General features: G+C 36.5%; 1 protein-coding gene across 3 annotated transcripts in view; it reads left to right on the top strand.

Annotated features, from left to right (window-relative positions):
- LOC109223336 (polypyrimidine tract-binding protein homolog 3-like) overlaps nt 1–8,342 on the top strand; it is a 9,695-nt gene extending 1,353 nt beyond the window's left edge. For 2 of the 3 annotated variants that reach the window (XM_019387598.1, XM_019387599.1), the window contains exons 3-15: nt 1,884–1,955; nt 2,045–2,121; nt 2,272–2,353; nt 3,850–3,973; nt 4,299–4,363; nt 4,466–4,515; nt 4,633–4,674; nt 4,789–4,840; nt 4,923–4,971; nt 5,054–5,067; nt 6,586–6,693; nt 6,822–6,965; nt 7,681–8,342. In XM_019387598.1, the coding sequence (XP_019243143.1) occupies nt 1,884–1,955; nt 2,045–2,121; nt 2,272–2,353; nt 3,850–3,973; nt 4,299–4,363; nt 4,466–4,515; nt 4,633–4,674; nt 4,789–4,840; nt 4,923–4,971; nt 5,054–5,067; nt 6,586–6,693; nt 6,822–6,965; nt 7,681–8,070 (1,269 nt within the window). In that variant the 3' untranslated portion in view covers nt 8,071–8,342. The remainder of the gene's footprint in view (nt 1–1,883; nt 1,956–2,044; nt 2,122–2,271; nt 2,354–3,849; nt 3,974–4,298; nt 4,364–4,465; nt 4,516–4,632; nt 4,675–4,788; nt 4,841–4,922; nt 4,972–5,053; nt 5,068–6,585; nt 6,694–6,821; nt 6,966–7,680) is intronic. The other variant, XM_019387600.1, reaches the window with a different exon arrangement.

The raw sequence follows: 17,213 nt of genomic DNA, 5'->3' as shown, positions 1-17,213 counted from the left end.
GGAATTGAGGTTTCCATGGATCTCTTGAAGATCAGGTTACTGCTGTTTTTTAACCTCTCAGCTCTTATTTTATGGCCTAGACTGAATTTTGAAAGAGAATCAGTTTGCAGTAATCTGGCTTATAGTGTTTATTCATCTATTTTTTGAAGGAGCAGTGCGCTCTTCGCTTTTGAAATAGTAAATGTTGGATCTGAAAGTGGAGACAGTTACTTCCCTTTGCATTCCTTTATTTGGAATCGACTAGTCTTTATGCATGCACGGTTTACATGTATTTTGTGTTAATTATTGGATAAAAAAGATGAAATAATGAAAGAGATATGGAGTACCATTTTTTACAGAAGAATCTTATTTTTTTTTTTTTTTGAAAAACGCTATCATCTTGTAATATTGAAGATTAAGTAGGATGAAATTTAACAACAAAGATAAATCAGTTTCGAACTTTAGAGGCTAACTCATGATTGAATTCTTTTATATAACCTTTTCTATATGGAATTAAATGAGCTTGGCCCGTTCCAAGGTGGAACTAAATTGGTGTTCAAAGTAACAGCAACATTGCTAAAGTTCCAAATGCTAAAAAAGGGGAAATCATCACATTTGCCCTTGAACTATTGGTATTGTGCAACTTTACCCTCATTTTTAATGTAGGACCAATCTTGTGCTCACTATTAGCTGAAGTTTGTATAAATAACCTCCCACTAATGGAGCTCCATTTAGAACGAAAATAAGCTTAAGAAATTATTAGAGGAGGAAAAGAAATACAGCGATGGGACAGGATTAGCAAGACTGAAAGGTTGAAGAGCTTATGTTGACCAGACATTTTGATGAAGGTGATCAGAGTCTGGTCATTCTCCTGGAGATTGGATTTTTGAGCGAGAAGAGTATGAAGATTGGAAAAAGGGATTGGAACATTAGGGGAGTCAGTCACAGAGTAGGGAGGAGTATACTGGCGGTGATTCCTGACAAGATAGGCCGGTGTTAGAGAAAAGGAAAAAAAAAGAGTAAAAAGGATAGGAGGCTTCAAAGGAAATATCTGCCATTGTAGTAGGGCATTGCCAGGCCATAAAAAGCAATTTAGTTGGAGAGCTGTTTGAAGGTCTCCAAAAGGAGGTAATGGAGGGAGAGGAGAAAGGAAGATCAACTTCTTTTTAGTCCTTTAGGTTTTCTCCTCCTTTTCTTTATGTATTTCTTTTGGGATTTCTTTAAATAAGGGATCACAGGTTAATGGGTTATTTATTTATATGCGTATTAACTTTAGTTATATGTTTATTCGAGCTAGAGCTACGTTAGTGTGAAGGGTATTTATGCGACTTTTAGCTAACAACGAGGGAGAAATTGGGCCAAATTGAAACAGACGGTAAAATTTGCGCAATATCAAACAGTTCAGGAGTAATTTGGCCCTTTCCCTAGAAAAGGTAAAATATTTCTAAAGTTCCTAACATAAATAAAAGAAGGTAAAATATCCCTAAAATCTAACGTTAATAAAAGAGGAAAATACATTTTCAAAGAAGGAATTAAATTGTTTTCTCAGAAAGTTTTAACACTAAAAAAAGGGATCAAGTTGTCATCCATCCTACAAATATATCCAAAGCAAATAAAAAAGGAAAATAGCTTTTCAAGAAAGAATGTAATTGTGTTCGAAGTAAAAAGATATTCTTAACAATTTCTAACGTAAATAGAAAACAAATATATTTATTGTAGTTACAATTTTGCTCAATATGGAATATAAGTTCGAAGGGGTAAAATTTTGATTGATATTTCGCTTTGAAGCTTTGTGCTTTATCTATAATAACATAGATTAGATCTTTCTCCAGCTCATGACGCACCAAAACAATGATTTCGATGGAAACTAATTGATATGCTTTTGATTTTTTGTTCTTTTCCAGAATGATTTGCTTCAACTATTCCAGCCATTTGGCGTCATTACCAAACTTGTAATGCTTAGGGCAAAAAATCAGGTGCTTCTTTCATACTTGCACATTGAATGGCCTCATGATTTATGAATTTACTGGTTCTAAAGTTCATTTTTATATCTTGTACCTGTTAGGCCCTCTTACAAATGCAAGATGTCCCTTCAGCTGTAAAGGCATTGCAATTCTACACAAATGTTCAGCCCAGCATAAGGTTCCTTCTAAGACAGAAACTAGTATTCCATTTGGAGAACTCTATATGAAGCTTTTCGAATCATCTGTGTATTCCAAGCTGTAAGCTGCACTATTTTTATCAGCATGCTCTGTAGGACATTGATTAGTGACTCGTTTTCTTGTCCTATAGGGGGAGGAATGTTTATGTTCAGTTCTCATCTCACCAAGAATTGACAACTATGGATCAAAATACGCAAGGGCGAGGAGATGAGGTCAGTGATGTTCCTTTTTGCACGTTGCTTTGTGGTTCACTGGTATTTAACTCAGTCCTATATATGGCAGGGTGATTTACTGACGACTACCCCTCCTCTAGTCCTCCCTAAGACTTCGAGATCGAGATCACTGCATTTGCATTGTTATTCTTTTTAATCCCAACATGCATTAATCAGCTTCATGTTCAAGAGAGTCACTTTTTTTGTGTGTTTGATAAAAGATAGTTACTTCTATGACTAGTTCATTCTACAGCAGTTCTAGTCAGAAGCTCACCATTCACTTTATGGTCATGACATTGAAGAGTATTTTAAGGCAATCGTTTGTTATTTGACAAGTAAATAATGAAGTTCACTGGGATGTGAAATGACCATCTTTGTGTGTATTTGAATTGACTGAAAACATGCCAAAATATCACTTACTTCATCGAAGGAAAAGGAAAAAAAAAGAAGAAAATTATGCCAAAATCTCTACTAGCGTACGCAACATAAGTTAACAAAAATTAAACTAAATGGATTATGTACGCAGCATAAGTTAACAAAAATTAAACTAAGTTAATGGGTTATGTATCGCTAGAGTAGTGTGATGTCTAGTGCAAGTTGTGGAAATAAATGGAGAAAATTTGAGATTTCATGATTACACTAATGTGATGGACCAATTAGCTTTGACTTGCAACGTTTCCTTCCTATTAAAAACATTTCACTTCATTAAGCTGCTTAAGTGATTCTTCTCTTGCACAATTTCTAATAGTAAAAGTCGGTCAAAGTGATACATCTTGCCGACTACCAGGCAAGCAGAAACTGATCCTTTTGTTTTGGGGGGTTGGCATTTTGGGGGGGGGGGGGTGGTTTGCTATGTTGTTGTCAACTGATCGTTTCAGTTGAACAGGAGTGTACGTCCTTGAAAAAAAACTATAGGTCTCCTTGTGCAAGCAATGCTTCTTGATGACTTGAAAGAGAAAGCAGGCTACTGAAGTCTAACTCCACTTTGTCCATAGCACAAGTTGTAATCGTAATAGGGATTAAGGGAAGGATCAGATGACTGCAAGAAGTAAAGCGTGTGACTAGCCCACCTCACCAATTTTAAACTTGATCTAACTGACTATCCAAAAGCAGAAAAAACCAGCATTGCTGTTAAAAAGATATTCTATTTGCATCTTTCATTTTTCACGTGATGCACATAAGTGTTTTTTAGAGAAGTGTCACTTTGTATGAAATAATTAGGAGACATGACACTGGATTTGGGATCAGGCACTGGGCTAACGATCTAAAGTCAGTAGTAACTTTCTGTACTTTCTTGCTTATTGTCATGTTCTTTTGTCATTATCTCTTTGATCTTTGTGTCTTTATGCCCTCTTTAAGTACTGAACCAAGATGAAGCTTTTTTTGTTTTGTTTACTTCTTTTCTCCTTTCTGTCATCTTTTTCTCTATTCATTCTCTTCTCTTCTCTCTCTTCTGTCTCTATGCTGCTCTGCTGTTCGGCTCTCTGGACTCTCAGCCTAACCGAATTCTCTTAGTCACAATACATCACATGCTATACCCTATAACTGTGGATGTGCTGCATCAAGTGTTTTCTCCACATGGATTTGTAGAGAAGATTGTTACGTTTCAGAAGTCGGCTGGTCAGCACCTTCAAGTTTTCTCTCTCTCTCTCTCTCTCTCTCTCTCTCTATCTATCTATCTATATATATACTCGTTCATTATATTTTTCTTGTTTTGGATTTAAGACTAGCTGGAATTTATAGAAGGATCAAGAGAGGAATGGGGATTTCTTTGTTGTATCATAGGACTCCAATTTTGGATTTAAATCATTTGTTTTCATTCTTATGGTTCTATTGCTTCATGGAGGATATTCGGACTTTTAATATTTATGCTTGCATTAATGCATTCTTGACCATATCTTGCATAATCTCTTGTTTCTGCTGATATTTTCTATGAACTACGTAGGTTTTCAAGCTTTAATCCAGTTTCAACTACAACAAAGTGCTGTTTCTGCAAGGAACTCACTTCAGGTGTGTTAGTGATAATATAAAATCACTTAATTTATTTGGATTATTTCAGGTTGGTTTATTATTTGAGATAAAATAAGCTTAATGCATACGATTTTCTTGTAGGGGCGTAATATATATGATGGCTGCTGTCAGCTTGACATACAGTTCTCTAAGTAGGTTTCAGTCCGCTCTACAATTTACCGTACTTGCATATCTGCATGCAAATGTTTCCAGTTTTTCTCTCGTTTCTTGTGATAGCTGTGTTAACCATAGATTTATTTGTGATTTAGCCTAGATGAATTGCAAGTGAACTACAATAATGAGCGTTCAAGGTACTTTTGTTCAATTTCAGTGCTTTCTCTTCCCCTCTCAAGCATCGTGAAAGAAGCTTTTATTTAATAGTTTGTCCGGACAGTTTTAATTTTGTGCTTTCCGTTTCTGAGTAGGGACTTCACTAACCCGAATCTACCATCAGAACAGAAGGGCAAATCCTCTCAGGTACTTTTCTTGACCTATTTTTATTAGGATACTGTTTGTTCCCAATATGGGTTTGACTTCAATACTTTTCATTGTGTGACAGCAAGGATATGGAGATATGTACTCCTTCCAAGGTGCTGGAGCTCATGCAGGTGCTTAATGCTTATCTTATTGTATTCAATGCCAAATATTATATAGTTTGCTGACTGTATTTTTTCCTTATTGGTTTTCCAGGTGGATTTCCTCAGGTGTGCATCTTCTCGTTATCTTTAACATTTCTTTTGTTGTTTTGGAGAAAAAAACAGCGTCAATTACATCTTCAAGTATTTCAACATCTGTTGCTTATCTATCTGTGAGCTGGCAGATCTGGATAGCTGAGCGTGACCTTGACGCACATTTGCTGTCCTTACATTAATTGTTCTTGCCTCTATACCATTAATGTCTTTGTTATCAGTATTTGTTATGAAGTATGTATTGATATTACCATCATTATGCACTCAATGCGATAGTACATGCATAATGATTAATGATGGTGAAGCGCTTTATTTGCTGATTCTGGTGACGCATTAACTTCTTTTTTCCCCCAATCTCTCTCTCTCTCTCCCTCCCTCTCTCTGTCTTGTGTTTACACATATACGACATTTACACCTCGATTTAAATCTAGTTGGGTTTGGCTAGATGAATCCTCACTATCATGCTGCTCCATTTCAACCCCTCACAATCCTTATATTTGGATATTTAGGTTTTCTTGCAGTAGCGATTCTCTAGATTTCCTACTGGCATATTAATCTCTAACAAGAACAGAAGACTTCTAGCAAACATTAGACCTAAAGCATACGTACTCGCATGACTAAAATTCAATCTCAATCAATTTTTCTTCTTTTGTCCTCTATTTTTTGCTCAGCATATATAGATTTCAAGAGATCATAGGTCTTGAGACAACTTCCTTCATTGTGGTTTTAGGTCTACCTCATCACCATTTAATATCTTCAATCACCATGGTTTCGCACTTATAAATCGGTGCATCTAAAGATAAACGTACGGCATGACCAATTGTCTGTGCTACTTACACCTTCTGCCAGATATGATAATTGTCTATTTAATCTTTGAATGACCGCACATCCATTTTACATCTGTGTTCTTATGACACTTTTGTGGATACGTAGGACCTTGGAGCCCAACATATACCCATATAATATTGCTGATCTTACAACTGTTTACCTTTCATTTTAGTAGATATCCCCGTATCACATACACTCGGTAACACTTCTGTTTCAGTATTTTGACTTTATATGTAACATCTTCATTTGTCTTTCCTTTCTCCGGAACCGAAACCATCTATATTTTTCGACATGACCATTCACATCTTCTCCAATAAAGATTTGTTCGTCATTTGGAATTTCTCGGAAGATGGTGTCTATCTTCTCAGAGTTTAGTTTTGGTTTGTGCATCTAATCCTATTTGCGGAGTTTAGGCATTGATGACATAAATTGTCTCCTTTCCCCTTGCAAGTATTATCAGATAATCATATACCTAACTATACTTACCTCAATAACTTTATCCTCATGATTCTATAATGATTCCTATCCTATTCTCATCTTTATCTATCCCACAACAGACAGTATAGAACCCGTGTTTCTACACTAACCTCTCTTTTTAACCCCTCACCCCCACTCCCGACCCAATCCCCTCTCTCACACACACACACACACATGAACTGAAGTAATAATAAGTACCTCAAGCTTTTTTCCACATTGTTCAAATAGATGGGAAATGCTGAAGCAATTGCAGCTGCGTTTGCTGGTGGTTTGCCACCTGGAATTAGCGGGACAAATGACAGATGTACTATTCTTGTGTCTAATTTAGATTCAGATGTAAGCTTCTGTTCTTTATCCCAGTATGAGTACCAAAAGACTCTTTCTCCTTTTTATCATTTTTAATATCTTGAAAAGTCGTTCTACTTATCTTGACGTTTCTTCTGATTGGGTTTTCCTAATTGCAGAGAATAGATGAGGACAAGCTTTTTAATCTCTTTTCCCTTTATGGAAACATTATCAGAATTAAGATTCTGCGCAATAAACCAGATCATGCTCTGGTTCAGATGGGTGACGGCTTCCAGGCTGAGTTGGCTGTTCATTTTTTGAAGGTCTGGATGATATTCTCCTTTTTTGTATCTGTTTTGTTTGGAGTTGGAGGTTATTTGTTCCATTTGGTATCAGCATCCTAGACAGATACCTTTCAAAGCATCCAGCAGCTTCTCTTCTAGTTTTCCTTCACTTGTTTATCTGAGTTTCGTAATTTTTCTATCTCTTCAGCCCTATCCTCCCCCTCCCCCAAACCTTTAAGACTAGAAAGAAGAAAGTTAAAAATTCTTCCTTTATCTCTTAAAGATAACTCTTTTGTTTTTGTTCTGTTTCTTTATTGGATCAATTTATATGTTTCCTAACAACCAGTAGTCATCATGTCTTTTGCCAGTAGCATTGATTCCTCGATTTTCACCAAGCAGATGGATGAAGCGAGTCATATGCAGTACAACATAGCAGTAAATTTGTTGCATCCAATATCATTGATAACTACTTTTTGTAGCTCCAGAATGTTTCAGTTTATGCTGCTGTCAGTTATGTGGATATACCAGGACACTAGAAAATATTTAGTCATGGGTGGGGCAAGTTCTATTTTCATTCATGTTTTCTTTTGGCTATAAGGCTCATCTTGGAGAAAGTCGATTGTTACCTACTCTCAAATGTCTCATTTAGATTCATCTATGCATGTGCTATAGCCCTTTATATCTTTTGCTTCCTTTTAGTCTCTATGGTTATACATTATATTGAAACTATTTCCCCCTCCGGATTTGGATACAGGGCGCCATATTATTTGATAAGCGGCTGGAAGTCAACTTCTCAAAGCACCCCAATATTACTACCGGACCGGACACACATGACTACTCGAATTCAAATCTCAACCGTTTTAACCGTAATGCTGCTAAAAACTACCGGTATTGTTGCTCTCCTACTAAGATGATCCACCTGTCCTCCCTGCCCCAGGATGTAACAGAGGAAGAGATCGTGGCACATCTGGAGGAGCATGGTCCCATCATCAATAGTAAGCTGTTTGAGATGAATGGCAAACAGCAGGCTCTTGTTCTTTTTGAAAAGGAGGAGCAGGCAACTGAGGCACTGGTATGCAAAAATGCTACATCCCTTGGTGGCTCAACCATCCGCATTTCGTTTTCTCAGTTACAGAGCATCTGAAAAGCCTTTGTGATAGGATCATAAAGATGTCAACGCCATTGTAGACGCAATAATAACAATGCTCTAATGTGCTTTTGCGGTGATATGTATTTTTAGTTTCTGCTGCCTATGTACTCTTTCTGCCTCTATTAGCTATTGTACCTTTTTTTCATTGAGCTAAAGGAGATTATTGGTAGTTGCTTAAGTTTTTGTAGAAATAGGGTAGTCTAATTCTGATACAGAGGTTTCTATCCATCATTTGTACAGAGCTTGAAAGCCTATCTTCCGTTGCTCGTCATCTATCTGATCGTAGGATTCATCCTTCACTCTTTGTGATCCATCTCCCTATATAGGTTTGCCCCTTCCTCTCTCTCTCTCTCTCTCTCTCTCTCTCTCTCTCTCTCTCTCTCTCTCTCTCTCTCTCTCTCTCTCTCTCTCTCTCTCTCTCCCCGCACACACGCCCCACACACACGTACCGCCACCCTCTCTTATGACCTCTCCATTTCCCCTACATATCATAGCTTGTTCCAATTGAAATTAATAGTCCTTGATACTAAGGCTGTTGGTGGGCCGGTCTGGGACCGGGACCGGACCGGGCCCGCGGTCCTAACGGGCTAAACGGTCCCGGCGGGCCGGTCCTGGTGGGCCGGTCCCTTAATGGGTAAGAAGCCCGTGACGGGCCGGTCTTGCTCGTGTAGCCCACGAGACCGGGACCGCTAAGCCCGGGACCGGCAGGCGGTCCTGGGCCGGTTCAACCGGGCCTAGCGGTCCTAACGGGCTCCAACGGCTATTTTTAAAAAAAAACTTTTTTTTTTAAAAACTAGCCAACGGTCAGATTTTAAAATCTAGCCGTTGGCCTTTAATTTTCAACCGTTTGGAATTTTAAAAAATAGCCATTTGGCCCCCAAATTTTATTTTAACCCCAAACTTTATATAATTACACTTTTCCCCAATTCTCAACTATAAATACCCCCTCATTCTTTCATTTTTACTCACCAATTCATCAATCTATCTCAATCTCTCTCAATCTATATCTAATTTCTCTTCTATAATTGCTTATTTTATTATTGCAATTTCGTGAAAAATTGTGAAGTTGGTGAATTGAAGTATTCAAGTCTTCAAGTCTTCAACGATTTTCAATTTTCAAGAAGTTGTTCGGCAATTCGGTAAACTCGTTCCAACTCTTAACTTTTAAGAATATATTTTTGTGTGTTTAGTTTGCATAATTGTAATTAATATGGCATTTTCTTTGAAAAAAATGTTTGGTGGTAAGGGAAAAGCTAAAATTGGTGAAAGTAGTCTCCAACCTACTACCCTTCCCCCGGCTCCCCGACCCAGACCTATTACCCGTCCTGCTGCTCCTATTATTCTTGATAGTGATAACCCTTGTTTTCAATTTTCCGATAGTGAATTTTGCCATAATGTTGCACAAGGTGAACAATTAAATGAAGAAGTTATGAATGCTCTTTATCCTAATCAAACTATCTTAGAAAATGATGAGGAAAATGAGGATGTAGATGAAACCCAACCGGATTTAGATGATTCACCTACTAGTCCTGTTAATAACCCAACTGATGCCCCGCCCGACCCACCTGTAGAAACCCCTACTTTTAATAGACAACCTTCTAAACGCCTAGAAACATCATTAGTTTGGAATTTTTTTACTCAAGTAAGAGAACAAAATAAGGCTAGGTGTAAAACTTGTGGGAAATTGCTGGCGCATAAATATACTGGAGACCGTAGCGGTACGGGTAGTTTGGCTAGGCACATACAAACACACCCTAGAGATAAAGTTAAATATTTACAAATGAAAGCGCAGCAAGAGGGGACAAGTGTAGATACTGCGGTTAACCCTAGTACAGGTTCAAATCTAGTTCAACCAGGAATTAACACTGTGACCGGTGGTATTTTATATTACGATCCTAATAAAGATCGTGAAGAATTAGCAAAGATGGTTACCGTTATGTGCTTACCATATACTTTTCCTTCTAACCCTAATTTTGTGCATTATATTAGAAAAGTTTTTAATCCTACTTATAAAGGTTGGCCTCGCGCAACAGTTAAGAGCGATATTTATAAATATAAACATGAATATGAACAATATTTGCGGTATTTATTTACTCATATAACTAATCGGATTTTCATTTACTACTGATATTGGTAGAAGTATAATGACTGTGATTATCTAACTGTTACAAGTCATTGGATAGACGAGGAGTGGATAATGCAAAAACGCATTATTGCGTATAGAATAATTAATTCACGTCACACAGGTAAGTTTATTGCTAACACCGTTGCAGATATTTGTAGATATTTTTGCATTAGAGATAAAATAATGGCAATTTCTATGGATAATGCTTCTAGTAACACTAGTGCTATAGGCATACTTACAACAACACTAAATCCTGCATTTAGTAATTGTTTCCATTGAGATGTATTTGTCACATTTACCATTTAATCGTCGGTGATGGTATGAGAATTTTAAATTTAGAAATTGAAAAGGTTAGAATGGCTCTTAATTGGCTTTTTTATTCAAACCGTAGAAGTAGACTTAGAGAGTATTTTAAAAAATGTGATGAATTTGGCCTTAGAGAAAGAAAGGTTCCTAAACCTTGTCCAACTAGATGGAATTATATGTACGAAAGTTCAGTAGTTAAATATGAATATAGAAACCCAATTAATGCAACGTTTAATGCTCGTGTTGGTGGTGAGGATGATGATGAAATCCTTACAAATCAAGATTGGACGAATGTCAAAATTCTTATAGATTTTTTAGAACATTTTCAAATTGCTACAAATGCATTTTCTGGACAATATTATCCTACTATTTCAAATTGTTTAGTTTATATTGCAGCACTATGTGATTTGTTTGTTGAATTTTTGGAGGGTGGGGAAATTTATCAACTTGCTATAAATGCAATGAAAGAAAAGTTTAAAAAATATTTTTTCCCTATCCCCCCTATTTATGGTGTTGCTGCAATGTTAAATCCTACAATGAAATTAGGAGGTCCTCACTTTTGGTACTCAAATATTTATAAGGCTTTAGATCTTTCAGTTGAGGAATTTTCTACACTTGCAGAGGCAAAAGCCTCAATTAAAATAAATGCGCAAACAATTTATAATGCTTACCAACTTGCGTTAGATCATGCTAGGCCAAATGTTCCAACCCCTACTTCGTCTAGTTCACAATCATCTAAAAGAGCTGCGGGCCTACAAGCACTTAAATCTTGGACGGAGTTTAGGGGTTCTCAAGGTGATAATTTTGATGAGACTTCACATCTAAATGAGCTTCAAGTTTATTTGTCGCAGGGACTTGAAAAGGAGAATCCAGACGGCACCTTTGATCTGTTGGAATGGTGGAAGACAAGGGAAAAACATTTTCCGGTTCTTGCAAGGATGGCTCGGGATATTTTATCTATTCAAGCTTCAACAGTTGCATCAGAGAGCGCTTTCAGTCAAGCAAGACTTCAAATAGGTGATCATAGAGCGTCTATGAGGGAGAGCTTGGAAAAATCAGTACTATTCAGAGATTGGATCCGCTCGGAAAGAAGAAACTTTGGACTTGCAGAATCACAACCAGAAATAAACGAAGCTTATGAAGAAATGATAGCGGAACTTGCGGAGGATGCTGCTTCGCCCGGAAGCGGTGATGAACAAGCTTCTTTTCTGCCACCACCAACGGAACCTCCTCCGAACCTTGAAGGATTTATGAGATTTGTTAGAGATACAATGTAGATTATGGTGTAACTTGTACTTTGGCATATCTTCTTTAGTTTTTTTTCCTTTTAATGGTGGTATTAGTACCTTGTTGTGCTCATTCCATTGGGGGGGAAGAAGACTAAGAAAGATATGCCATTTTTGGTAATAAAAATTATAAAACGTACGGCCTTGAATATCTCTTTGCAATATTTTTTTGTCTTTAACTTGCAATTATTTATAAGCTATAATATATATACATAACATACAATATATACTACAACAAATTATATAATGGAATATATATACATAACATACAATATATACTACAAGAAAATATATAAGGGAATATATATACATAACATACAATATATACTACAACAAATTATATAATGGAATATATATACATAACATACAATATATACTACAAGAAAATATATAAGGGAATATATATACATAACATACAATTTATACTACAACAAATTATATAATGGAATATATATACATAACATACAATATATAGTACACTATACTAGTATACTATATATATTATATATTACATGAAGAAGTAGTACTATATATACTACAGAACAAGATTTTTCAAAATGAGGGCCCCACCCCCAATGACCACCAACGGTCATATTAATTGCACAAATAGCCGTTTTTTTTTTAAATTTACAAAACTAACCTTCTCTAACACTATAAGTACCCCCCTCCCTCTTCTTCATTTCAATACTCAATACTCATTTCTCAATCTAAATTTCTCTCAATCTCTCAATCTCCAATTTTCAAGACTTCAAGTCTCAATCTCAATTTTCAAGTTAAATCATGCCTCGTTCGGAAAGAGTGCGCTTATTTGTTTCGCAATACTATGAAGTGCTTGAAGAAAATGAAGAAGGCCAAATATTAAAGTGCAAGAACTGTGGAAGAGTCTTAAATTTTCGTTCAGGGTGTACCACAGGCATTTTAAGGAGGCATATAAAGTATTGTGTTGAGGGTATTTATCCGCAAATTCGTCTTTAAGATTTTTCAACAATTTGTGTTATTTTAAAATTATTAGACGTATTTATGCTTCATGTTGTACTTTGTTATTAATTTATTATGCATGCCAATTTAGTTTTACTATTGATTTGTTATTTTACATTTTCGTCAAACACTTTAATAATTAGATTTCTATATTATATATACCACATATATTTATATAGCCATGCATAAGAGCAATTTATATATATACATACACATATGGTTTACAAGAAATTACCTTAAATAAAAAAAATTAAAAAAAAAAAGTCCGGAAATAAAAAAAGCCCGTTAGGCCCGCTAAGCCCACGAGCCCGGCCCATTTAGCCCAGGACCATATGGGCTTAGGCCCGTCACGGGCTGGTCCTACCCGTTGAGCCCACGAAGCCCGGGACCGCGAAGCCCGGGACCGCCAGAGCCCGGGACCGCTAAGCCCGGCCCGTTTAGCCCGGCCCGTTTAGCCCATTTAGGCCCGGGCCCGGGCCCACATACAGCCTTAGTTGATACTGTATCGTTTTTCTTTCTTAAGAGAGTTGCTCTTAATTTTTCTTTTCTGGACAATGCCTTCCCAGCTATTTGTTGCTTAATGGTAGATAATCAACCAGAAAAAGAATGAAGAGAAGATAAAACACGACACTTATCAGCCAAAGCAGCGAAAAACGATACGAATAATAGTACTAGACTTTTGGAGACCTCATAGGAAATTGTTATGCAACATTAAGTCTCGTCCTAAGCAAGTATGGTATGCTTTATCACTGTCCATGACATTTATAGCTTGTTTGGCGTTTTTTTTTTGGGTCAAAAGTACTTTTTTTATATAGTTAAAGGTGTTTGACCAATTTTTTAGAAGGAAAAAATGTTTTTGGGTAGAGGTAGAATCAGTTTTTGAGAAGCAGAAAAAAGTAATTTACCCCAAAAAGCACTTTTTAAAAATGCACTTTTGAGAACAATATACTTGGAAGCATTTTGTAAAAGCATGACCAAACACTAATTGCTGCTTAAAAGTTGTTTTCCAAATTGAAAAGCTAAACACTAATTATTTCTTACCAAAAGTACTTTTAAAAAAAATACTGTTTAAAATAAACTGATTTTAAAAGTACGGCCAAATAGGCTATTAGTCTCGTCTAGCTCCAATATTGATTTTAATCCTAAGCAACTAATTAGCTCGTCTATCTCCAATATTGATTCTCTTGGTGAAATTATAAGTAATTACGGTTGAAAAATAAGATGTAGAAAAATAAATAAATATTCTTTAGGCTGAGGCGCAGATATCTCACTCTCTTTAAGGAGATTCAAGCCCACTGCTGTAGCATCTTCACCGTTCCAGCAGTAATACTCTTGACTTGTCCCCTCCAAGATACAACAGCCTGACAACGTCGTATGACTCGAACAAACTCTGGACAAGTTGTTGAGTCCAAAGCTCCACCAAAATAAACACATTCCTTTCACAAAAAGATAATATTCTCTTTTGTATAGAATAAGTTGGAGACTTAGATATTCTCCTTCTCATAACTCTCTTTTCACTACACCAACTTTACTTTTTTCATACACACTACCATATTTTTTTCCATCTACAACATAAGGAAGAAACACCACTATTTATAGGTATAAAATTTCTTCCATAAAATAATATCAAAGCAGTGTGATAATAAAATTATAGAACATGGGTTGGTGGTTACAAAATATAAGCTTTAGTGGGTAATAAGTGGCGTATCATGGCATTAGTGGTTTCATGAGTTACACCAAAATAATGACTACTTTCTTGCCAATTTATAACCACTATCTCACAAGAAATAATGCACTTGAATATTATAATTTTAATATTAAAATGCACTAACACCAATATTCCCCCACTCATTTTAATATTAAAATAAGAGAGTTTACCAGTTGAAGGGAGACTATATGCATAATGAAGGTGTGCTCTGCATTGAACCTCCATTTAGTAAATTAGCAATCTCTACTCCAGAGTCAGTAATGGTCTCAGACTTGAACTATGACTGCTTTAGGGAAATAAAGTATCACTGCTTACACATAATAATCAAGGTGTTGACATGAGATTTATTAGCCAGCACATTACTGCCTTATGCTATCCCGATTTTCATGAGTGTTTTTGAGATCAAGCCCAATTCTCACAGGAAGCGGCCTACTTCCACACTCACATAGGTGAAATCTGTCAAGGGTGCTCATGTAACTCTAACACCCCACTCATACGAGCTACAGATTTTCACTAACAGTTAATGAAACTCAACCTCGCAAATCATTACAGGATAAATGCACTTACATCATAGGGATGGAACAATAATAAAAATAGTGCATTTCAAATCAAGCCATCATATAATTCGTTCTTCCCATTGAACCGGGTTATATGATCTCTAGTGTCCAGGTTGGGTTTCCTCATATATGCCTTATGAGTTTATGGACTTCAATCCCATCCCCCTCGATGTACTCCAGACCCTTTCTGTTGCCAAGGCCTTGGTTAGTGGATCTGCACGATTATCACATAATCAACATTAATAGTATCACTTGTCAAATATGATCTCATAGTACTGTGTTTTCTCCTTATAGGTCTGGATTTACCGTTGTAATAACGGTTTTGTACTCAACCAATTACAGTAGTGCTATCACAATGAGTTAAAATATGAGGAATTGGTTTTTCAAAATAAAGTATTTGAAATAATAAATCTCTCAACCAATTGGCTTCCTCACTAGCTGAAGCTAAAGCAATTAGCTCAGCCTCCATGGTAGAGTTAGCAATTATTGTTTGCCTTTTCGATTTCAAACAAATAGCACCACCTCCCAAAGTAAAAATATAACATGTGGTAGAATAGGAATCACTAGATAAAGTGTTCCAATCGGCATCAGAAAAACCTTCAAGTACAGTAGGATATTTTTTATAAGATAAGCCATAGGTTTTTGTACCAAGTAAATACCTCATAACACTTGTTATGGCAAGCCAATGTTCATTACCTAGCTTGCTTGTAAACCTGCTAAGTACTCATACTGCGTATGCAATCTCAAATCAAGTGTAAGCAGACACATATTCTCAAGCTTCCAATTAAGCTAGCATATTCCTTTTGATTTATCACATCATTATCACTTTGTACATGAAATAACACTTGAATCGAAAGGAGTTAAAACATGCTTGAAATCAATAAAATTATTATTTTTCAAAATTTTCTCAACATAAGGTGACTGGTCAAGAAAGATTCCATCACATGTTCTAGCAATTTTCATTCCAAGAATTAAATTTGCCTCACCTAAATCTTTCATATCAAAATGGCTACTAAGCATTCTTTTAGTTTCTCCAAAAATATTCATGTTAAAGCCAAATATTAATTAATCATCAATATAGAGGCAAATAATTACATGTCAATTATTTCAAGACTTATGATAGATGCACTCATCATATTTTTTGATTTAATCAACTTTCACTCATGCATGAATATTCAAAATTTTCATGCAAGATTTTCTTATTTCTTTTACCCCCACTATTTCTAGAATTATAAAAATTCATTTTTCATGAAAAAATATATCACATATTCATGAAAAATTGTAACGACCCGGCCGGTCGTTTTGAGAATTTAAGCTCCATTCGGCGACGTAAGGTCTTGAACAACTTCATATTATATGTATCGACTTGCGTGCATGGTTGGATTCAGTTACCGGATGATTCGGAGTTGAATTGGAAGAAGGAATCTAGTTTTGGAAGTTTAAGCGGTAAAAATTTGACCGGAATTTGACTTTTGTGTAAATGGATCCGAAATGAGTTTGGATGATCTCAACAGCTTTGTATGGTGATTTTGGACTTAGTGTGCGTCCGGATTCGGATTTGGAGGTCCGTAGGATAATTTGAGGCATTTCGGCGAAAGTTGGAAAAGTTGAAGTTTTGGAAATGGAGAAGTTTGACCCATAGTTGACTTTTGTGATATCGGGGTCGGAATGCGATTTTGAGAGTTGGAGCAGCTCCGTTATGTCATTTTGGACTTATCTGCAAAATTTGGCGTCATTTCGGGTTGATTTGATAGGTTTCGGCGCGAGTTCTAAATTTTGGAAGATTTGGAAGTTCATAAGCTCGATTCATGGAGCGATTTGAATTTTTGGCATTGTTTGATATGATTTGAGACCTTGAGCGAGTCCGTGTTAGGTTATAGAACTTGTTTGAGTGTTTAGACGGGGTCTTGGGGGCCTAAGGTGTGTTCCGGGTGGGCTATGGGTCATTTTCCCTAGTTTTTGAACTGTTGGTTCTGGTGTCTGATATCCTTCTTCGCGATCGCGAAGCTCCTCTCGCGTTCGCGAAGAGTCTCTGTTGATCGCCCCAATTTCCTTTTTCACGTTCGCGTAATAAGCCTCGCGATCGCGTAGCTCTGCACATTTTCTTCATCGCGTTCGCATCCTCTATTCCGCGTTCACGTAGTAGAAACCAGGCCCTGAGCACTGGTGGTCGTTAC

The sequence above is a fragment of the Nicotiana attenuata genome, chromosome 3 (assembly GCF_001879085.1).
Source record: "Nicotiana attenuata strain UT chromosome 3, NIATTr2, whole genome shotgun sequence".
Classification (NCBI taxonomy): Eukaryota; Viridiplantae; Streptophyta; class Magnoliopsida; order Solanales; family Solanaceae; genus Nicotiana; species Nicotiana attenuata.
The sequence above is the reverse complement of the archived record's forward strand: the minus strand, read 5'-3'. Positions and strand labels throughout refer to the sequence as shown.